This window comes from Manis pentadactyla, chromosome 3 (genome assembly GCF_030020395.1).
Source record: "Manis pentadactyla isolate mManPen7 chromosome 3, mManPen7.hap1, whole genome shotgun sequence".
In the NCBI taxonomy this organism is placed as follows: domain Eukaryota; kingdom Metazoa; phylum Chordata; class Mammalia; order Pholidota; family Manidae; genus Manis; species Manis pentadactyla.
In genome coordinates, this window is record NC_080021.1 from 128,973,453 (window position 1) to 128,997,358 (window position 23,906).

Consider the following 23,906-nt stretch of genomic DNA (forward strand, 5'->3'; position numbering starts at 1 on the left):
GTTGCTTAGCAATCTGACTGCAAGATCTATATTGATTTGGCTAGGAGAGCAGCTTTGCTTTTTCTAGGATACTGCAGAAATGATTGCTGTTGTCTTAACTTACATAACTGGCATTGCTTAAAGTCCATAGGCTCGCTCCCAACAACAGTAAATAAAGGAGAACAGCTAATAATAAAGGAAATGCATAATTAAGTGAACTATTCTCAAAGCCAAACAAGGGATAGACAAAGAGTACAGAATATGATATCTAATATATAAAGAAAAGAGAAGGAAGAAAAAGGAGGTGAAAAAAAGAACCTTTAGATTGTGTTTCTAATAGCATATCAAGTGAGTTAAGTTAGACTCTTAGATAGTAAGGAAGTTAACCTTGAACCTTTGGTAACTATGAATCTAAAGCCTGCAATGGAATAAGTACATACCTATCGATAATCACCCTAAATGTAAATGGACTGAATTCACCAATCAAAAGACAGAGTCACTGAATGGATAAGAAAAAAAGACCCATCTATATGCTGACTACAAGAGACTCACTTTAAACCCAAAGACATACACAGACTAAAAGTGAGGGATGGAAAAAGATATTTCATGCAACCAATAGGGAGAAAAAAGCAAGAGTTGCAGTACTTGTATCAGACAAAATAGACTTCAAAACAAAGAAACTCACAAGAGACAAAGGAGGACATTACATAATGATAAAGGGGTCAATTCCACAAGAAGATACAACCATTATAAATATCTATGCATCCAACACAGGAGCACCTACATATGTGAAACAAATATTAACAGAATTAAAAAGGAAAATAGAATGCAATGCATCCATTCTAGGAGACTTCAACACTCCACTCACTCTGAAGGACAGATCAACCAGACAGAAAATAAGGAGACAGAGGCACTGAACAACACACTAGAACAGACGGACCTAACAGACATCTACAGAACTCCATACACAAAAGCAGCAGAATACACATTCTTCTCAAGTGCACATAGAACACTTTCAAGAACAGATCATATACTAGGCCACATAAAGAGCCTTAGTAAATTTGAAAAGATTGAAATTGTATCAACCTGTTTCTCAGACCACAAAGGTATGAAACTAGAAAGGAAATGAAAAATTCCACAACATGCTCCATAACATGCTCCTAAATAACCAATGGATCAATGGCAAAATAGCAATATATGGAGACAAATGAAAACATAATTCAACACCACAAAATCTGTGGGATGCAGCCAAGGCCATGCTAAGAGGAAAGTGTATTGCAATGCAGGCCTACCTCAGGAAAGAAGAACAATCCAATATGAGCAGTCTAAATGCACAATTAATGAAACTAGAAAAAGAAGAACAAAGGAGGTCCAACGTTGGTAGAAGGATGGACATAATAAAGATTAGAGCAGAAATAAATAAAATCAAGAAGAATAAAACAATAGAAAGAGTCAATGAAAGCAAGATCTGGTTCTTCAAGAAAATAGGCAAAATAGATAAACCCTTAGCCAGACTTATCAAAAAAAAAGAGACTCTACTAACATAAACAGAATCAGAAATGAGAAAGGAAAAATCACTACAGACACCACAGAAATACAAAGAATTATTAGAGAATACTACAAAAAATTATATGCTAACAAACTGGATAACCTAGAAGAAATGGCAACTTTCTAGAAAAATATGACCTTCCAAGGCTGACCCAGAAAGAAACAGAAAATCTGAACAGACCAATTACCAGCAACAAAATTGAACTGGTTATCAAAAACCTACCTAAGAAAAAAATACTGGGTCCAGATGGCTTCACCACAGAATTTTATCAGACATATAGAGAAGACATAATACCCATTCTCCTTGAAGTTTTCCAAAAAATAGAAGAGGAGGGAATACTTCCAAACTCATTCTATGAAGCCAGCATCACTCAAATACTAAAACCAGGCAAAGACAACATCAAAATGAAAATTACAGACCAATATCCCTGATGAACAAAATGAAAATTACAGACCAATATTCCTGATGCAAAAATACTGAACAAAACATTAGAAAACCGAATTAAATACATCAAGAGGATCATACACCATGCTCAAGTGGGATTCATCTCAGGGATGCAAGGATGGTACAACATTCAAAAAGCCATCATAATCATCAACCACATCAACAAAAAGGTCAAAAACCACATGATCATCTCCATAGATGCTGAAAAAGCATTTAAAAAATTCAACATCCATTCATGATAAAAACTCTCAACAAAATGGGTATAGAAGAAAAGTACCACAACATAATAAGGGCCATATGACAAACCCACAGCCAACATCATACTTAACAGCGAGAAGCTGAAAGCTTTTCACCTAAGATGGGGAACAAGACAGGGGTGCCCACTCTCCCCACTGTTATTCAACATAGTACTGGAGGTCCTAGCCACGGCAATCAGACAACACAAAGAAACATAAGTCATCCAGACTGGTAAAGAAGAAGTCACTACTTGCAGATGACATGATACTGCACATAAAAACCCTAAAGAATCTACTTCAAAACTACTAGAACTAATATCTGAATTCAGCAAAGTTGTAGTATACAAAATTAATACACAGAAATCTGTTGCTTTCCTATACACTAACGAACTAGCAGAAAGAGAAATCAGGAAAATAATTCCATTCACAATTGCATCAAAAAGAATAAAATACCTAGGAATAAACCTAATGAAGGAAGTGAAAGATGATACCATGGAAACTACAAGACACTCTTAAGAGAAATTAAAGAGGACACCAACAAATGTAAACTCATCCCATGCTCTTGGCTAGGAAGAATTAATATTTTCAAAATGGCCATCCTGCCTAAAGCAATCTACAGATTCAATGCAATCCCTGCTGGAGTCCAGCTCCCATGGGGGGTGTATTGCCCAAAAGGATGAGATGGAGTCAGCGCATGGAGAGACAGGACACTGAGTCATTTGGAGGAGGTCTCTCAACAAAGTGCAGATGACATCTTTATTTATACCATTTTGTACAAGAATATGACTTTTTTCTTTGTTCTTTTGATTAACAAGCACAGGCAAGCTTTTTTCTTTGTTTTTTTCTAATCTATACATGGTTAGTCAAGTGTTAGACATGGGATCTTTTTCTGTTCCTTGACCTAAACTTTTCCTAGCAACATGTACTCTATTGTGTCTCTCATTTCTATGCAAAGTGGTTTCTAAGAAATGCATGTGACCAAAGAAGCATGTGGCATGTAGCATTGACTATGGAGTCTATCAGCTTAGGGTGAAATACAGGTCACTCACTGCCACAGTTGGCTAGGTAGGTATCATTATCTATATTTTTAATGCAATGGGTACATTTTGTCCTCTCATAATATTTATTCTATCATAGGTAGATGTAAGATAAAAATAGAAAGCATGATTTAGTGCTGTAAGAGGGCAAGTGTAGATGATCAGGTTTGTGTCAATAGACTAAGTATTAATCCAAGTTAGACAAGGGCAACAAAACATTCACAGGTGTAGAATATTTCTCTCAACACTGGGGGGAGGTGAGGTTCTAAGCCTCACCTCTGTTAGCCCCCATTTTCTCACCTGATGGCCCCCTGCAACTGTGCCTGTCTTAGGTTGATCCTCCCTTGAGGAATCTTACCCATCCCTGGCTAACCAGCCATCTTCTGGGGCCATACAAGGAGAGTGAAAGACAAGTGAAAGACAAGTAACATTCTTCAAAAAGGTTAGCTTTTTACTTTGGAGATTTATGCCCTGTGGCTTCTATGCCCAGCACTTCTCTTGAGGTATCTTTACCACTTGGAAGAATTATGGTACTTGGTAATTTCATGTATGAGGCACAAATTCTAGAAGAGGGCTGTAATTAGGAAGGAAGAAGAAAAGCTATAGAAGTAGCAGATAGAAGAAAACATGTGAAGACTGATTAAGTGTCACACAGGGTTATTCCATTCAGTATTTCCCCATAACTCTACTTAGCTAATTTTCTTATAAAACTCTTCATCACTAATTTCACTAGCATTGCAAACAAGGAGGGCATTCCTACTTAGGTGGAGATGGGGTAGTCAATGTTTGACTAGCTACCTGCAGGTTTTGGTATTCTATGCCAAGATTGTTATCTGACCTCTGCATGTTCCATTGTTCAGGAGCACTGTCCTGAAAAGCTTCCGGGAAGTTTATGTTCTCCTCCTTACTGTGCTGCTTATCAAAGGTTAGCTTAGACTTTGGCAAAAATGCAAGCTAAAGCAAAGCCAATAGTACAATGGAGAATAACAAAATCAGGGTGGGTAATAGGTGGAGTCAGCTGTGAAGGCCCCTGCTTTCTGGAGGTCTCCTCCAGCCTGAGCTTTGCTACACAGCTTGAGTAGCATAGCTCCCACCAAATCCCTATCAAAATACCAATAACATTCTTCAATGAACTGTAACAAATAGTTCTAAAATTCATATGGAACCACAAATGACCCTGAATAGCCAAGGCAATCTTGAGAAGGAAGAATAAAGCAGGGGGGATCTCGCTCCCCAACTTCAAGCTCTAGTACAAAGCCACAGTAATCAAGACAATTTGATACTGGCACAAGAACAGAGCCACAGACCAGTGGAACAGAATACAGACTCCAGACATTAAACCAAACATATATGGTCAATTAATATATGATAAAGAAACCATGGACATACAATGGGGAAATGACAGCCTCTTCAACAGCTTGTGTTGGCAAAACTGGACAGCTACACATAAGAGAATGAAACTGGATCATTGTCTAACCCCATACACAAAAGTAAATTAGAAATGGATCAAAGACCTGAATGTAAGTCATGAAACCATAAAACTCTTCCAAAAAAACATAGGCAAAAATCTCTTGGACATAAATATGAGCAATTTCTTCATGAACATATCTCCCTGGGGCAAGGGAAACAAAAGTAAAAATGAACAAGTGGGACTATATCAAGCTGAAAAGCTTCTGTACTGCAAACAACACCATCAACAGAACAAAAAGTTATCCTACAGTATGGGAAAATATATTCATAAATGACAGATCTGATAAAGGGTTGACATCCAAAATATAAAAAGAGCTCACACAACTCAACAAACAAAAAGCAAATAATCCAATTACAAAATGGACACAGGATTTGAACAGACAGTTCTCCAAAGAATAAATTCAGATGGCCAACAGACACATGAAAAGATACTCCACATGGCTAATCAACAGAGAAATGTAAATTAAAACCACAATGAGATATCACCTCACACCAGTAAGGATGGCTACCATCCAAAAGACAAACAACAACAAATGTTGGCGAGGTTGTGGAGAAAGGGGAACTCTCCTACACTGCTGGTGGGAATGTAAATTAGTTCAACCACTGAGGAAAGCAGTATGGAGGTTCCTCAAAAATTTCAAAATGGAAATACCATTTGACCCAGGAATTCCACTCCTAGGAATTTATCCTAAGAATGCTGCAGCCCAGTTTGAAAAAGACATATGCACCCCTATGTTTTTCTCAGCACTATTTACAATAGCCAAGAAATGGAAGCAACCTAAGTGTCCATTAGTAGATGAATGGATAAAGAAGATGTGGTATATATACACAATGGAATATTATTCAGCCATAAGAAGAAAATAAATCCTACCATTTGCAACAACATGGATGAAGCTAGACGGTATTACACTCAGTGAAATAATACAGGAGAGAAAGACAAGTATCAAATGATTTCACTCATCTGTGGAGTATAAAAACAAAGAAAAAACTGAAGGAATAAAATAGCGGGCAGACTCACAGAATCCAAGAATGGACAAACAGTTACCAAAGGGAAAGTGATGGCTGGGAAGAGAGGGATAAGGGGGTAAAAGGGGGTATTACTATTAGCAGACATAATGTAGGGGAGGGGGGCACAGGGAGGGCTGTACAACACAGAGAAGACAATTAGTGATTCTATGGCATCTTACTACACTGATGGACAGTGACTGTAATGAGGTGTGGGGGGGGACTTAATGATGGGGCGAGTCTAGTAAACATAATGTTCCTTATGTAATTGTAGATTAATGGTACCAAAATTAAACAACAAAGCAAAGAAAAAGTAAAACCTACCTAAGAACAAAACTCCTAGACCATACATGGACTCACCGCTGAATTCTTTCAAACAGTTAGTGAAGATCTAATACCCATCCTCCTTAAAGATTTCTAAAGAGTAGAAGAGGGAATACTTCCAAACTCATTCTATGAGGCCAGCATCAAATACCAAAACCAGGCAAAGACACCACAAAAAAGGAAAATTACAGACCTTTATCCATGATGAACATAGATGCAAAAATACTCAACAAAATATTAGTGAACTGAATTAAAAAATGTGTCAAAAAGATCATCCATAATGATCAAGTAGGATTTATTCCAGGGATGCAAGTATGGTACAACATTCAAAAATTGATCATCATCCACCATAGCAACAAAATGGTCAAAAACCACATGATCATCTCCATAGATGCTGAAAAAGCATTTGACAATATTCAACATCCATTCATGACAAAAACTCTCAACAAAATGGTTATAGAAGGCAAGTACTCAACATAATAAAGGCCATATATGACAAACCCACAGCCAACATTGTACTTCACAGTGAGAAACTGAAAGAACTTCCTTTAAGATTGAGAACAAGACAAGGACTCCCACTCTCCCCACTTCTATTCAACATAGTACTGGAGGTCCTAGCCACAGCAATCAGACAACACAAAGAAATAAAAGGCATCCAGATTGGCAAGGAAGAAGTTAAACTGTCCCTGTTTGCAGATAACATGATATTGTACTTAAAAAACCCTAAGGAATCCACTATAAAACTACTATATCTAACATCTGAATTCAGCAAATTTGAAGGATCCAAAATTAGCATGCAGAAATCTGTGGCATTCCTAGACACTAAAAATTATCTAGCAGAGAGAGAAATCAGAAAAACAATTCCATTCAAAAGTGCATCAAGAAGAATAACATACCTAGGAATAAACCTAACCAAAGAAGTGAAAGACCTATACCCTGAAAACTACGAGACACTCATGAGAGAAATTAAAGGAGTAAGTGGAAACACATCCCATGCTCATAGATAGGAAGAATTAATCTTGTCAAAATGGCCATTCTACCTAAAGCAATCTTTAGACTCAATGCAATTCCTATCAAAATACCAACAGCATTCTTCAACGAACTAGAGAGAATTGTTCTAAAATTCATATGGAACCAGAAATGATCCCGAATAGCCAAAGCAATCCTGAGAAGGAACAATAAAGCTGGGGGGATTATGTTCCCCAACTTGAAGCTCTACTACAAAGCCATAGTAATCAAGACAATTTGGTACTGGCACAAGAACAGCTCCACAGACCAGTGGAACAGAATAGAGACTCCAGACATTCACCCAACCATATATGGTCAATTAATAAATGATAAAGGAGCCATGGACATATAATGGGGAAATGACAGCCTCTTCAACAGCTGGTGTTGGCAAAACTGGACAGCTGCATGCAAGAGAATGAAACTAGATTGTTTAATGCCATACTCAAAAATAAACTTAAAATGGATCAAAGACCTGAATGTAAGTCATGAAACCATAAAACTCTTAAAAGAAAACATAGGCAAAAATATCTTGAATATAAATATAGAAATTTTTTCCTGAACACATATCCTCAGGCAAAGGGAACAAAAGCAAAAATGAACTCATGGGACTACATCAAATTAAAAAGCTTCTGTACAGCAACGGACACCATTCAGCAGAGCAAAAAGGCATCCTACAGTATGGGAGAATATATTTTCAAATGAGTTATCTGATCAGGAGTTAACATCCAAAATGTATGAAGAGCTCACATGCCTCAACACCCAAAAAGCAAATAGCCCAATTAAAAAAGTGGGCAGAGGATATGAACATACACTTCTCTGAAGAGGAAATTCAGATGGTCAACAGGCACATGAAAATATGCTGCTTCACATCACTAATTATTAGGAAAATGCAAATTAAAACCACAATGAGATATAACCTCACAACAGTTAGGATGGCCAACTTCCAAAAGACAAGGAACAACAAATGCTGGTGAAGATGCGGAGAAAGGGGAACCCTCCTACACTGCTGGTGGGAATGTAAATTAGTTCAACCATTCTGGAAATCAATATGGAGGTTCCCCCAAAACCTAAAAATAGAAATACCATTTGACCTGGGAATTCCACTCATAGGAATTCACACAAACACAAGTTCTCAGATTCAAAAACACATGTGCACCCCTATGTTTATTTACAGCACTATTTACAATAGTCAAGATACGGAAACGACTCAAATGTCCATCAGCAGATGAATGGATAAAGAATATGTAGTACATTTACATAATGGAATGCTATTCAGCCGTAAGAAATAAATCCTACCATTTGCAACAACATGGATGGAGCTGGAGGGTATTATGCTCAGTGAAATAAGTCAGGCAGAGAAAGACAAATACCAAGTGATTTCCCCCATATGTGGAGTATAACAACAAAGCAAAACTGAAGGAACAAAACAGCAGCAGACTCCAGACCCCAAGAAGGGACTAGTGTATAGCAAAGGGGAGTGGTGGGAAGAAGGGAGAACTGGATTGAGGGGTATTATGATTAGTACACATGGTGTGTGGGGGATCCTGGGGAACACAGTGTAGCACAGAGAACACAAGTAGTGACTCTGTGGCATCTTACTACACTGATGGACAGTGACTGCAATGGGGTATGGGGTGGGGACTCGATAACATAGGTGAATGTAGTAACCACATTGTTTCTCATGTGAAACCTTTGTAAGAGTTTATTAAGGTATCAATGATACCTTAATAAAAAAAAAGGACAGTGGGGACCAGATAACATCTGGATGAATAGAAAATTGGCTAAGGTCTCTCTGACAGAGTGAATAGAGTGGGAAAGAAGGACCTACAAAGCCCAGGAGGGTGCAGAACCCTGTGGGACAGGATGGTTGTGGAGGGACTGTGGTCCCACCTGCTCCTCCTCTGTCCCCCCCCTCCAGGAGCCCTTTGTGACCAGGCCACCTTTTGTGATGCAGGCCTGCTGTGCTGTGCCCAAGCACACGCCCAGAGGTCAGTTGCCTGAGGGCAGCAGTGCGATTCAGACCATGGAGAATCCTCTCCTGTCTCTCTGAAAAGCGTTCTAGCTACCTGGCTGAGCTCCAGCTCCAGCTCCTGGGTGACTGACACCATCATTGGCCTCCTGTGTGGACTGGGGCTCTTCCTCCTATTACTCCTCTTCCTCCCAAGTGATCCATCCTCACCGCCACCTAGAAAACACGGAAACATCAGGAAGGTAAGGAGCCCTTGGCCCAGACTCGACAGAATGTGAGTCTCTCTTTTCTATGATTACTTCTGCTTTTTGGAGTCAGCTGTAGAGGCTCCTGGGATGGGAAAGAAGAGAACATCTTTTCTCAGTAAAGAATCCAAGATCCTCCTTTTAGGCATAAGCCAGGACGGGCACGAGTTCCGGCAGGAGGATCTATTCAAAGATCCCAGACAGGAGCCAGGTGGGCTAAAGGGCTCCATGCCAAAGTCCCAAACCCAGGGGCCAGCGGCTGCGGCCAAGATCCTAAGAATTTGAAGCCTGCAGGAGGACAGGCCCCTGAGCACTGATCTCCCAGCTGCCTTCCTGGGGCAGGGGTCTGGGGTGAGGGGTCTAGGGCGAGGCTCCATCCAGGCTGACCCAAGGGCAGTGCTGAGCCCGCAGCACCTCTGAGCAGGGGCTGCAGTGGGGCCCAGTCCTCGGGAGGCAGCGTGCTGTGTGGCCTGACGGAGCTCAGAGGGGCCTGTGGGTCTGAGCACGTGTGTGTTTCTTGAGCAGAGAAATACACAGACCCAACAAAGCCAGGGTGGGTCTCACATAGGAAGTCCTTCTTTACATTCTTCAAGAAAGGAAAAGGGAAAATGTTTTTATCTATGTTACAAATGAGTACAAGGACAGGAAACTTGGGGCCTGTTGGGTAAATGTAGAAAGTCATATGTATAGACACCGAGTCTCTACAGCTTGTCTATGGATGTGAGTGGGACTTGGTCCCAGCCTGTCATGCTTTTGGTCCCTCAACATCACCTGGAGTCAAAATGGAAGAAAAAGTATAGAAAAAGAAGTGGATCTCTGAAAGGTGAGCTTCTGTCACCGGCCCTGCCCACCCGAGTCAGCCAGTCTCTCTCCCGCTGGAGGGCCCAGCTCCACGACGCCCCCAAGGAGGCCGGCGGCAGAGCCTGTCCCTTAGGAAAGGGAGCCCTCATGGGTGGGGGTGGGGAGATCATGGGTAGATGATCAGAACCCAGGCAGGCACTCCCCAGAGTCTGCTGAACAAAGCTGCAAGGGGCTGGAAGTGGGTGTCACCCAGCACAGATGGGGTGGGCTGGAGTGGACCAAGAGTGCCTGGATTGGGAAGGGGGGACTCCAGGTCCACGTGTGGTCAAGGTGTTTTAACTTTCCTCAGGTGCCTCTGTGAGGTGGCCCTTGCCATGCCTCCCCCAGAGGGTGGCTGTGAGGGCCACAGGGGGGAATGGATGTAGAAGCAGTTTGCAAATGACAAAGTGTGCCCCGTCATGAGTCTTGCCATCACTGGCCTTGGACACTGAGGCTTGGGCTCCAGACTCTAAGCTCCCCAATGTCTCCCCTAAAGGGATGTAGCACTCAGGCTCCTATAAGACCCCTAGGTCCCTGCCTTCCCCACCATGACCATGACCCCGTCTTTTTCTTTCCAGCTTGGAGAGAAATCCTTCATAACCTGGAAGAGATTCAGGACCTGTTACTTCTTCTGAGAAGGTAAAGAATCTTCCCTTCTCCTCTGGGTCCTCCTTCCTCCCAGAGCCTTATGATGGGACTCAAGGGCTGCAGGCAGCCTGGGACTGACCTGGTGGGGGAGACGTGGGAACAGGTGTGACTGCAGCCCTGGGGGACAGCACGAGCACTGTGCAGACAGCATGGGGACCTGCAGGGCCATGGGCTTCAGGTGCCCAGCCCTGCCTGGCCTGCTCGGCCCCCTGGCCCTGGCTGCAGCTCTTGCCCCCTGCCTTCTGCAGCTGCATGAGGAGGCTCCCTGACAACGGTGACTCTCGGATGTTACTTCAAGCCCACCCCAGTGAGGGGTCTGAAGCAGAGCCTGCGGGAGCCCACTGGCCGTGCGGGGAGCCTGTGGGCAGTACTGCTCCTGCCGTGTGCCCTTTGGCTTCCTTGGCTCCTCCAGCCACACGCTCTCCACCTCTGGCCTCCAGCAGCTCACCGGGCCTGCTGACGACCTCAGTTTCTATCCATTCAGACTCATCCTGGAGTGACTCTCAGCCACCAGAGCCTTTCCTACCTACGCATTCCCCTGCCCCACCAAATCCTACAGATTCAGAGCCTTGCCCTCCACCTCCAATGGCCTCCTTTGTCCCACCACGAAACTCCACTCCGACTCCCACTCCGTGTGACTCAATGGCACTCTGCCTTGGCACCCTCCCACAGAGCTTGACCCCATATGCTCCCTGGCTGGCTTCTCCCACCCAAATCATCTCAGGCATAGGTTGTGCAACCTCTCCCATCCCAGCCCCATCCAGGTGTCAGGCAGATGCCAAAGCCTGGAGCCTCTCAACCTCCTCACGAAGCAAGTCGCAGCAAGATCACCTGCCCCAACACCCACCAGAGGTCTCATTCTGGGGACACCCCACAGACAAACAGGTAGAGGCTTGTACCCCTTCATTTGTCAACCCTGACACCCAGAAGCTGTGGGAGACACTAATTACCGGGAGAACAGAGCAGAAGATGTGGAAGGAGAAAGAAGAGGAAGAGGGGTCTGACCACCACCCGAATTGTTTGGGGAATGTGAAGTCCCTGGGTGAGAGCACAACAGGCAAACCAGAGCAGCTGGCCAGTCCTGAAAAGCCCCCAGATTCTAAGGATTTGGGGGACCATTTACAATGGAAATGCGAACAGCTCTTCTGGGGGTATCCCCTTCCTACACAGCAAGTCGCTGGTGACTAATGCCAGGGAATCTGGTTCTCAGCAAGAGATTCTATCTCATTCAATGAACACTCTCAGGCTATAGTTAGGCCACACATTTCACCGACCCAGGCCCTGCCTCAGCCTGTGGCCCCATCCCAGCAAAATCTGGAATGTCATGCTTTGAAAGAAGAAGCAGCTAGAAAGAGGGCAAAAGACCTCACCTTCTGTGGTTAGAAGAGCTCAGGTCTTTAGCCAAGTGACTCCCAACCTTCCGCAGGACAGCAGGGGAATGCAGGCCCACAGGCCAGTCCCTGTACTTCCTGGAGAACTGATCAGCCCTGAGCTCTGGGAAAAACTGGAGCAATGCCTTTGGGAGAAGCGCACAATCCCCAGGGTTGCCTGCCCCTCAAGACCCACTTGTCTCTGGATATGATGCAACATCAGGGCAAACTCCCAGGGGTGTATGAGGCACAGAGCAAGCAGGAGCCCCCACAGCCTTCTGCATGGACAGGCCAGAGCATCCAGGCTGCACAGAAGATCCAGTGCAGGTGCCCATCAAGGACCCTGCCAGAGAAAGATCTGTGTGAGGATATGGGGCATAGCATGGGGAGGATCCTACAAGAGCCGTGTGGTGGCTCAGCCAGCTCCCCGGTGAAGGTTCCAGGAGTGAACTCTGTGGAGCCAGAAAGAGCCTTGATGATGTCCTCCACAAGGGGCCTGGACAAGATGTGTCCAGAAAAGATCCTGAGTGCCCATGTGGGCAGGAAGTAGGGGCAGACCAGCGAGGGTCAGACTCCTGGGGGTGTTCATCCTTTCAGGTTTGCTGTCAGCCAGGCCTTGGACCCTTCTGCAGAATCACTCACTCACAGGGAAGCCAGGAATCCAGCACCCTCCAAGGGTCAGGAACCCGACACGAGCACTTCCCAAGGGTTCGCCATCTTCAGTCCACCTACGCAACAGAATCTGGAGACAGATATTACAAGGCTTCAGGCGAGGCACAGGTGGCACCCACCCCTCAAGATCCTGAAGGTCATAAATCTGTTTGAGTCGAAAAAGGCTCAACCCTCACCCCTTCTCTGCTCCCCCTGTACCTGCTCAGCTACCTGTGTACCTGGAGCCCAGCTAAATAAGTTTTCCTAGCTCTTGGAAAAACCTTGGCCCCCCCTGGGAGAGAAGGCAATAAAGAAAGAGGCAATTCCCAGCCCACTGAGTCCCCTCACGGCCCCGTCACCTACGAATGAGGGGATCCAGAAGGCCCTGGGAGAGACCCCACCCGGCAATGGCCACGTGTCCTCAGAGGCCCCTCTGACCACGCAGGGGAGCAGGTCACCTGCTCAGACCTCCATGTGTGTGTCTGTGGGCAGAATTTGGCACAGCAAGATGGCCGTGGGGGACCACAGAGCCAGCCTGGAAGCTGAGCCCAGGTGCAGCCATGGCCAGGGGTGAGCCAAGTGGGGAGAGCGGAGGCCAGGCTGCAGGAGATTCCCACCGCAGGGTCACAGCATGGGAGGGCAGCACCGGGTCCTGGTCCTCAAGTGCTGATGAGGATGGGGGGTCAGTGGCAGCTGAGGAGGCCTCTGCTTGGAAAGCCACCTTGGAATCCAGTGTGCCGGCCAACTCCCAGATGACCAGGGTGGATCTGAGGAGCTCAGGGACTCCAGGGACAAGTAAAATCCCAACACTGCCAAGTGTAAAGTGTGTGATTCAGGATCCAGAAGAGCCACGCCTTGATGCACAACACAGAGACTCGGGGCTCCACGAGAAGGTGGAGTCTGGGAAGCAGCCTCCGGACAGAGGCCCCAGGGAGTTTCTTCAGGACTGTGATGCTCACGCGCTCCTTCAGCACTGCCACTCACTGGGGTTTCTTGCCGCAGACAGCTCGGCTTCTCAGACATCTCTGTGCGGCTTCCAGAGCACGTCCAGTGGGGACACGTCAGCTGCACACGTGTCAGGTGATGTCATGTTCAGTGGATGGGCCTCAGAGCAGAGCAGCCGGGGGCTGAAGGGGTCCTGGAGACCAGAGGAGTAAGACAAGAGCCAGAGCAAGATGTTTGTCCCTACTGGTGAGGAAAAGGCCTGTAAGAGGTCCGACCAAGGAGAGCATGGAAGAGGATTAGCAGAACCTAGGACCTCACAGGACAATGGGGTGTTAAAGAATAAGGATAAGTAAACAGTAGAGTCTGTAAGAAGCAAGTCCTGCCAGCTCGGACTGAAGGAGGAACAGGCTCCTCCAGAAAGCCACTTCATAAAAGAGAGACAGCACTTTCCGCAGGGGATTTTCTCCAGTAAAGTTCCCCAGCAAAAAGGCAGGCCTCCGTCAGCCACTGCCCAGAGCCAGGGACAACACAACAGCAGATCTGTTCCAGACAGTGGGGCTTCCGGGGCTCAGGGGATCACGACAGCCGTGGGACGGATCTTAGAGGAGAGAATCACACTTCAACATGGACATCCTCCCTCAGAGTTAAATTGGCACAAAGGGCAATTCCAGGCTCCAGCAGGAGAACATGGTGCCACAGACTTCTTGTACCACAGGCTTCTCTCCTTTGAAGAGCAAGGGAGAGTGATGAGAGAGGAAGCCTGCAGTCTCCAAGCCACCCTGAAGGGCCACAGCAGTCCTGGCAAGAGTAGGTGGGCCAGAGACAAGGATGGCAACAGGGCCTTCCTACCCCATGAGCTGGGGTGCCCAGACAGGCCCGGCCAGCAGGGGCCAAGGGTGGCAGGTGCCTCAGCCTGTACCCACCACCGCCCAAGGCTGTGTGTGATTCAGAATTATGTGTCACCTGTTCAGCAAGTGCAGGATTCACTTGTGTTTCCTGGGCGGACAACTTTTCTGCAAGAAAATACCCATACGCTGCAGAGAAAAACTGTTTTTTCTCACATCAGCACATCTTCTAGTTGCTGATGAATTCTTCCTGAAGGGCCCTCACCCATAAGATGGTGAAATTCCTGCTTCTCTTCCGGGTCCTCAGTTCCCACCGGCGCCACCTGAACCCCAATCACTCCTCGCCCCCCTAATCCCAGCACCTAGCCAATAGCCACCAGCCCTGTAGAAGTGACACCACAATCACCCCATGCCCCTTCCTATATAACCCAGCACCTTTCCCTAATAAAGCGGAATTCTCCAGTGAATTGCTGCTGTGTGTCGCTCCTTTCCTTTCATTGGTGCCGAAACCCGGGAGACGGGACACCCCAACTGGGCCCCGTCTTCCCCCGACACCAGCAGCAGCCTGCCCTCGTCCTCTTTTTCCAGCGCTGGCTCATCACACTCACCACTCCTCTTTGGCCTTTGGGTAAATTTTCCCCCGGAGCGGGCCGCTCTTCGCTGAGCTATCACAGCACCATTGACCGTGATCGTCCGGCAAGGCCCTGACGCTCGGGGACGAGGAGGAAACTCTCCCCGCCTCAGGCCTTCACGGCTGCGGCGGACCCTCAGGTCCCCCTCCAACAGCCATAAACGAGGTGACTCCTTTGCGGATGAGAACGCTCCCTCCCCCCACCTCCTCCTTCCGTTCCTTCCGCTGAAATTCCTAGTACTGGGTTCCTCGTGACTCCGGCACTCTGCCTTCTTAGAGAAGTAGGGGTGACGACCCACACTTCCTAAGAAACTGACTCGTATACAAGTTTCCGCAGACCCCCAAGGATCATCGGGGACGCCCTTTGTCTCCTTGCCGTCTGCTCCCAGTCCGAGGATCTCCGTTCATCTTCCCCTGTTTGTCTCCTTCTCTGTCCTTTAGCCATGGGAGCCTCCTCATCCCTCCCTGAAAGTTCACCCCTTGAATGCCTGCTCAAGCATCTAGCCACCCTCTCCCTGACGCCTGATATAAAGCCAAAACTTCTCTGTAAATACTGCTCCCAAGATTGGCCGACATACCCCCTAGACAGTAACAACCAATGGCCCGCAGGGGGAACTCTTGATCCTAACATCACTCGCGATCTCTTTAACTACTGCCAGCGCCTGAAAAAATGGAAGGAGATTCCCTATACCAAAGCTTTCCGCCTCCTCGTCTCCCCGCCTCCCCCCAAGTTCTCCTAGCCTGCAAGCTGTCTCTCCCCCACAGAAGCCTCACATTCACTCCCTTCCCCCTCCTCTCCTACAACAACCCCTCCCCCTTCCTCCACCACCATCTCCTCCCCCACCTCACCCCCCTACAGATCAAGCCTGAGCCTTTCAGCCCCCCTGTAAGTCCCAGGAGCCTCCTCCATCTTTGCCCCCATCACTGTTTCTCCCCCACAGACTGAGCCAGAACCCTTCAGTCCCCCACCGTGGGTCTCCGCTATCGAAATATCTTCACCTGCTGCTTAATAGCAGGTCTGAAAAATGCAGCTCATAAAGTAGTCAATTTTCAAAAGCTCCAAGACATAATTCAAAGGAGGGAGGAGACACCCTCTGAGTTCTTAGACAGACTCACTCAAGCCCTATACAGTATACCAGCCTGGACCCGGAAACGCCTGACGGGAGACAGGTCCTTATGACATACTTCCTAGCTCAAAGCTACCCTGACATTAAAGCTAAACTCAAAAAGTTAGAACAGGGCCCCGCTACCCCACAGACTGAGATCCTAACAGTGGCCTTTAAAGTCTCCCATAACCGGGAGGAGGAGAAAGAACGCCGTAAACAAAAGGCTGATCAGGCCAATTTCCAAATGTTGGCCCAGCTGATAAAACCATAACCTGGGCGCTCTTCTACAAACAAGCCCTCCCCAGGAGCTTGTTTCAAGTGCGGACAAGAAGGACATAGGTCAAGGGCATGCCCCTCCCCCAGATCTCCTACCACCCCATGCCCCAGATGCCACAAAAAGGGCCACTGGATGTCTGATTGCCCAGCCACCCGAAGGGGAGGCTGGACGAACAACCCCCATCCTAAGCCCACCGTAGTGGGGCTGGCAGAAGAAGATTGATGGGGCCTGGGGGCTTCTCGCCCAACCATTTCCATCACCAAACAGGAGCCCAGGGTTCCTTTAATAGTAGACGGTCGCCCCATCTCCTTCCTCCTAGATACAGGAGCCACCTTCTCAGTCTTGCGGGAATACCGGGGCCTTACCACGCCTGCCATTACTCCTATAGTCGGGGTAAGAGGTAAAAAGATTTTCCCATTAAACCCCCCCCCTTTTATGCACAATCCAAGACAATCCCATACCTTTCTCCCACTCCTTCCTGGTTATGCCCCAGTGTCCCATCCCTTTACTAGGACGGGACATCCTTTCTCTCCTCCATGTTTCCATAACTATATCCACTCCCACAGCCCCCAGTACTCCCTTTCTGATGGCCCTCATAGCCGGTGACCCCCCTCTACCCAATGAAAGTTCCAGTTTCGCCCTCATACACCCTGTAAATCCCAAAGTTTGGGACATTACAAGCCCCTCCGTGGCTCTATGTCCTCCTGCCTCTATCAAATTACATGACCCCTCTCAGTCTATCTGTCAGGCCCAATACCCCCTAACCACTTCAGCCCTCATAGGCCTTCAACCCATCATTCAAGATCTTTTAAACAAAAATTACCTCAGACCCACTCACTCCCCATTTAATACTCCCATATTAGCTGTTAAAAAAACCAACGGATCTTTCTGCCTCCTCCAAAACCTTCGCCTCATCAACATGGCCATCGTCCCTATCCATCCCTTAGTCCCAAATCCATACACCCTTTTATCGCAGATCCCTGCCTCGGCCTCCCACTTCTCAGTCCTAGATCTCAAGGACGCATTTTTTTCTATCCCTCTGGACCCCTCCTCCCAAGATTTTTTACAGAAAACGGCTCCTCTCTGACCTGCCTTTTCCAAAAACCAAGACAGAAATCCTTTCCTTTCTAGGCCTGGCTGGGTATTTTAGAGCGTGGATCCCTAACTTCTCCCTTTTGGCAAGACCCCTATACGACCTCAGCAAGGGCCTCCCTGAAGAACCATTATCCTCCTCACCCCGACACTCCTTCATTAAGCTCCGTCGAGCCCTTGTGGAAGCCCCAGCTCTCCATCTTCCTGATTTGTTGAAGCACTTCTCATTATACATTCATGAGAGGTCCAGTCAAGCTCTAGGAGTCCTAGGCCAATATTATGGCCCATCCTTTGCCCCAGTAGCTTATCTTTCCAAGCAATTAGACCCCACAGTTTGGGGATGGGCCCCTTGCCTACGGGCATTAGCCACTGGACAGCTCTTGCAGAAGGAAGCTCATAAACTGACATTCGGGGTGCCCGCCCCTTACCATTCTGTCCCCACATCACCTAAAGGATCTCTTAACCTACAAAAGTTTACAGACTCTCCCTCCCTCCAGACTCCTGACCTTACTGTCCTCTTTCCTCCAAAATCCCGTTCGCCCCCTTTGCCATCCATACCCGAGTCATGACTTTTTCCTCCTTTACTGCTCCCTCGCTCTCTCTCACTTTTTTTTCCTCATTCCTATTGTCTTCCCCGCCACCCCAGCCTCCTTTGTATGGCGATTCAAAGTAAGACAGACTTACACACAGCATAAAACAAAAGTTACTGCCCTCATTGCCACATCAGACTGCCCTCTGAAAGGCTGCTCCGAGCCTTTATACCTCCACTTTCCTCCCTCCACTGAAGTGTTCACTAGCAGCTACCTTTATTCTCCCTACCTCTGCTTCCTCTATGACCAAAAACAAGCCTGTTGCAGGCGATGGCCAGACACCTACGGGGGATGTCCCTACTGGTCTTGCGCCATTCACTACATGGGTAACTCCTGGTACCCACAGTATTACTCCTCCAACCCATTCTCTTCAGTACTAACAAACCCCTTCCTTACCTGGCTTTGGCCCATTGCAGGCCCTATAATAATCATTCTCCTCACCTGTTTCTTCTTGCCTTGTAAAGTTTATCAAATCCCAAGTTGGTAAAATCTCTAATCAAACTTTCAACCAGCTTTTACTCAGGAACTACCAGCTTTTAGCCACAGAAGATCCCTCACCCTCACGTAACCTCCTCACCACACGCTGAGATGGACCCCTCTCTCCGCTGGAAACTGTTCCTGGAAACAATGGCCGCAGATGCCTGGCTTCTGGCACGCGTATCCTCTTGGCACCATTAGAATCAACAAGTCCTCAACCTATGGTTACAGGGAACCTTCATTGATTTCCAACCTGAAGAAGTCCACATCTACTCGTCCTTACTGTGGGGAGTCCTATCAACCCTTTCCTCCCAGTCCTCAAGCCCTCACTCCCTTCTCCGCCCCCGTTCAGCAGGAAGCAGTCAGAGAGAAAGCAATGTCCACAACCCCATAGAGGATAAAAGGGGGAATGAAGGGCCCCCACCCATAAGATGGCCAAATTCCTGCTTGTCTTCCGGGTCCTTGGTTCCCACCAGTGCCACCTAAACCCCAATCACCCCTCTCCCCCCCTAATCCCAGCACCTAGCCAATAGCCACCAGCCCTGTAGAAGTGACACCACAATCACCCCATGCCCCTTCTTATATAACCCAGCACCTTTCCCTAATAAAGCAGAATTCTCCGGTGAATTGCTGCTGTGTGTCGCTCCTTTCCTTTCACTTCCTACCTCAACTTCCATCATTTCCCAAAATACATGTTTTCCTCATGAGAGGTGGTGGCTTCTGTCTGTGTCCTGCTGTGGGAGGGGAAGGAGTCAGGGTCCACTCTTCCCACGTCCCCACCGTGGCTTCCCGAGAGATGGAAAGGGAGGTTGAGGATGTCTGTGGCGTGGCATGCCCACCTGTGCCCCTTGCCCTTGATGCACCTTAGGTTTCCATGAAAGCCTCATTACAAAGCAAACAAAAGCACTCTGGACTTGTCAAGATGAAGAAAACCTGTAAGGTGCCCCCGAACCCCAGGATCTGGCTCATCTGGCCCACTGCTTGGTCTCTACCTTGAACTTGTGCAGCTGTGTGGGAGCAGTTTACAGAAGCTGAAATTCCCCATAGGCTTCAGAAAGTACCCGACAAGTTCCCGTCAGAGTGCCAAGGGGTGCCCGGGGCAGTGCCTGCCTGAGAGCAGAGGCGCAGGAAACCTTCCCCACCCAGAGCTCTCTGTGGGGAGTAGCTGACACCTGCCCGGGCAGCCCCTGCTGTACTGATGAAGCTGGGGCTGCTGTGGGCTGGGGTCCCTCTAGCTCAGCATCCCCCTCCCTCCACCTTTCTCCCACTCAGGAGCAGCAGAAAGAGGATGCTCTCCGGCTCTGAGGGTGCGAGGGTAGGGTGCACAGTGGTCGTGAGGGGCTGGTCCACACCTTCCCTTCTGGGGAATCAGAGATCAAGGCTGGTATGACCTGTGCACAGTCACCATCTGAAGGTGGACCCTGAACCTTTGGGGAACAGGGGAGGATGGAGGCGAAATGGCATGGTGCAGCCCCCAACAGTGCAGGGACCAAGGAGCCCTGGAGACCCACCGCCCTCAGAAGCCCAGAGGGGAGGAGCAGCTCGGGGCCCATGGCTCCTGCGTGGTAGTCCGCCCCAGGGCCTCCACCCACACCAGCCCACGGAGCCCGAGACCTGCCACGGGGACCTGTGACAGAGGGCCGGGCTCACACAGGCAGGGAAGCTCAACTTTCCCACAGTATATTGAATAAACCTGCACAGGGCTGGGGTCCTTGAGACTGACTCAGGGTCTGTGACCTTTACTTCCACATGTGGCCCAAGGAAGGCTCCCAGGGGACACTAAAGGGTGAGGGACGGGACTGGGGTCCCACAGCAACTTTCGCCTGGCTCCCAGCGCTGCCCAACCCAGGGCTCAGAGGGGGAAGAGGACATCACACAGGATCTGTCACACAACAGGCTGGAAGTGACCTGTCCAGGATGAGGGCACAGTCCAGGATGGCCCACTGTGTGCTCTGCTCCAGCCTACAGTCTGCCACCCTGGCTGGTCCCCATGGGAAAGCTGGAGCTATTTCAACTTTGAGCCACATGCAGGGCATGCAGTGGGCCAGCTACAGGGCCACCCCTGGGGGTGAGTCCTGCTCCAGGAGCCCTGATGCAGGGACCATGGACCACCCCGGCCCCGTGTCTGTCAGGTCCCCCTGCCCCCATGTGGGCCAGGGTGGAGGAGTCAAATGGGTGCAGACACCGGTGCCACATTGTCCCCCGGAGCCGCATCCTGCCTCTGCATGCAGCTCCCTGGCTCCTCCAGGACCCCCCCCCAGGAGAACCCAGCCAGGGCTTGTGGGACTGAGATCCCGGGCAGAGAGACCCCACATCGGGTCAGGTGAGGGGCACAGAGGGGACCCCAAGGCTTGGGAATCACTCTCCTTCATCATCCCACTGTGTCTGGCTCAGGCTTGGCCCAGGGAGGGGGCCTGGGTTTTGTGAGGAAGGTGAGGGGTGAGCGTGGTCTGTGCCCAAGTCTTAAAGCAGCAGGAAATTTATCTTGTGAAGCAGCCAAAGGAACACCTTTATAATTGTTTATCAGTGATTTTAGACTGGTGAATGATTTCTGAAAATCTGTATTTCTCTTACCTTTCATTCCGGTAGACAGACAGTAACTTCTTGCATATCAAGGACAAATTGCCATTGACTTAAATGGCCTAAAGAAAAAGCAGCTCACTAGAGTATACAAAGTTAGTTATTTAAAGCCGTAAAATTTCTAACTTGATGAACTTTTTTCTGTGTTGCTTAAATAAATTAAAAATAGCAAATGTAAAAACAGAAGTTCTTTCTATTTTTCTTTTTAGAGAAAACCCAAAGATGACACTTGGAAAGCAGATGACCTGAGAAGACACCTTTGGGTAATGCACTCACAGAACTGAGCTGGGGTCTCTAGGGCCAGGCTGGCTTCTCGGGTGGTCGTACCCACATTGTGCTGCACAGCTGCACCTGCATGTGGCACATTTCAGAGACAAAGCCCTGGAAGTGGTGGGACCAGGTTTCCCAGCCCAGCCTGCATCCCACCTTCATGGTCAGGTTTCTGTCATGGTTCAGAATTTGGGCTGTATGTGTGTTTGTGTGTGTAAGAGAGAGTGTGTGCCTCTGTGTATGTGTGTGTCTGTGTGCAGATGTGCATGCATGTGTGGTATGTGCTTGCACGTGCACGTACATGTGTAGTGTGTACATTTATTTGGTCTCTGTATGTGTACATGCATGTGTGTAGTGTAGTCTCTGTGTGTATGTATACATGTGTGGTATGTGCATTTGTGTGGTTTCCATGTGTGTATATGCATTTGTGTGTGTATGTATGTATACGTGGTGTGTAGATTTGTGTGTGGTCTCTGTGTACACATGTTTGCATGTGTATGAGGTCTCTGGGTATACATGTACATATATGTGTGGTCTCTGTGTGTATGTGTGTGAGTACATTTGTCTGTGTGGTCGTGTGTGTGTGCACATGTGTGGAGGAGGCTTGCGGTTGGGATGGAGGCTTCCTGAGAGTTTTATAAAGAGGGTCTTTGCTCCTTGAGTGGGACCCAGGCAGTTCATGTCTCAGATTTAAAGCCCAGCCCAGTGTACCCACCCTTTAACCAGTGTGGAATTTTAGATTTGATTTGCCAACAGGCGTGAGGGTCTGCTAAGTGGGTGCCATGGCCAGCCGTAGAAATGCTACATCTGACCCCCTTTCTGTCGGTTCTGAAAGGTTTGGTCCAGACCCGCCTTGCTGGGTTGGCACACGGTTGGGGGGCTGTCCCTGGGTGTGACTGTTAGGGCCTGTTCCCTGCTCAGAACACACCACCAGGTGGTCCCACGGAGGAGGAGCACGGGGAATGGAAGCTGTCCAAGGAGTCAGGAGCAGACTTCCTCGGGTGCAGAGAGCACAAGCCCCAGGAGGGGACGGCTGGGCAGGAAGGCCATGGTGCCAGGGAGCAGGCTCGTGGCAGCACAGGGACAAGCAACAGGAGAGGAGAAAGGACACCTGGGGGAGGAGCAGAGAGAAGCTGAGAGAGAAGTCCCGGGAGCAGGACACAGAAAAGCCCCAGAGCTGAGGAAAAGAGGGACAGAGGCAAGGAGTCCCGGGTCCAGAGGGCGGAGCTCTGGCAGCCGGCTGCCCCCCACAGCCTGCAGGCCGCAGCTCCTGGAGAGAGCAGAGCCCAGGGTGCGGTCAGGTGCGTGCGCAGCAGGGCCTGGGGTGGGACGTGGGCCTGTCCTCGGGGGCCACGGGAGTGTCCTGGGGGGACCTAAGTGCTGGCAGGTGGTACGCAGCTCGTGTATGTCATCCTCTGCATTTTCCCGTGAAGTAAAGGGCTCACAGTTTGGGGGCACTTCCTCTTTTCTAATGTTCACTCGTTTTGTTTTGTTTTCTCTGGTACTTTTCATAAATGTCCAAGTTCTGAGTTTGAAGCTGTGGTCCCTTTGAGTTTCACTGTTGTTTTCTTTTTGCTATTTTAAAAACTCATTTCATTCAATGAAAGCAGTAACATTTCTCCTTATTTACTAGAGTTTTGCTATTGAAACATTTCAGTTTTATTATCAATAAATGTCAACCCACAGTGTAAATAAAAATAATGCTCTTTGATAAAAAGAATTCATCAGAAGTACCATTTTTATTTCAGCACTTTTTAATTATTATTTATCTAAATTCTTAGGAACTCTAAGGTAAAGGTGCATATCTTCCCCCCCCCCCATAGTGGAAATATCTTAATTTTATTATTATACAAATAGTATATTCTTCTTATAAAAAATGTGAACTAGTCAACTTCAAAAGAAAAGGAATATACGAGAAGAAATTGTAGCAGCTCTTGGAGTCCTGGGGAGCCAGGAGGGCCTGGACGTGGGCGGGGCCGTTCCCTGGCGCCCACCACTCCCTCCTGCTGCTGGGGCATCGCCCGCCTCTGCAGACAGCCCACGGGGAGGTTGCCTTGTGTTTCTGTCGGGTGGGGTGTATTTTAACTTCTGGTTAACAGGTTACCTGCCACTCGTTAAGTCTAACAGCAGCTACCTTACTCTCCATTGCCTCTTTTTAGGGTCATTATTTTGGGGTTCTTCATATTTATTTCCAATGGAATCTAGTTTGTCCTTAGAACATTATTTCCCGGTTGCCTCCTGATCTTGTTTCTCTCATGCACTATCGAGAGGGACGCACTGGGAAGATCGTGCACTTAGACCCCGACATCCCTTCCTCC

At 48.0% G+C, this 23,906-nt stretch overlaps 1 protein-coding gene and 1 pseudogene across 1 annotated transcript; both read left to right on the top strand.

Annotated features, from left to right (window-relative positions):
* Window positions 1-11,339: 11,339 nt before the first annotated feature.
* LOC118926326 (spermatogenesis-associated protein 31A3-like) lies at window positions 11,340-20,043 on the top strand. The gene is made up of 5 exons (XM_036913016.2): window positions 11,340-11,639; window positions 12,675-13,033; window positions 13,778-13,835; window positions 14,236-14,694; window positions 20,011-20,043. Exons 1-5 carry the CDS (start codon window positions 11,340-11,342, stop codon window positions 20,041-20,043), a joined length of 1,209 nt encoding a protein of 402 aa, XP_036768911.2.
* Window positions 20,044-22,550: 2,507 nt separating this feature from the next.
* The window catches only part of LOC118926325 (cytoplasmic dynein 2 intermediate chain 1-like), a 32,370-nt pseudogene continuing 31,014 nt past the window's right edge, over window positions 22,551-23,906 (top strand).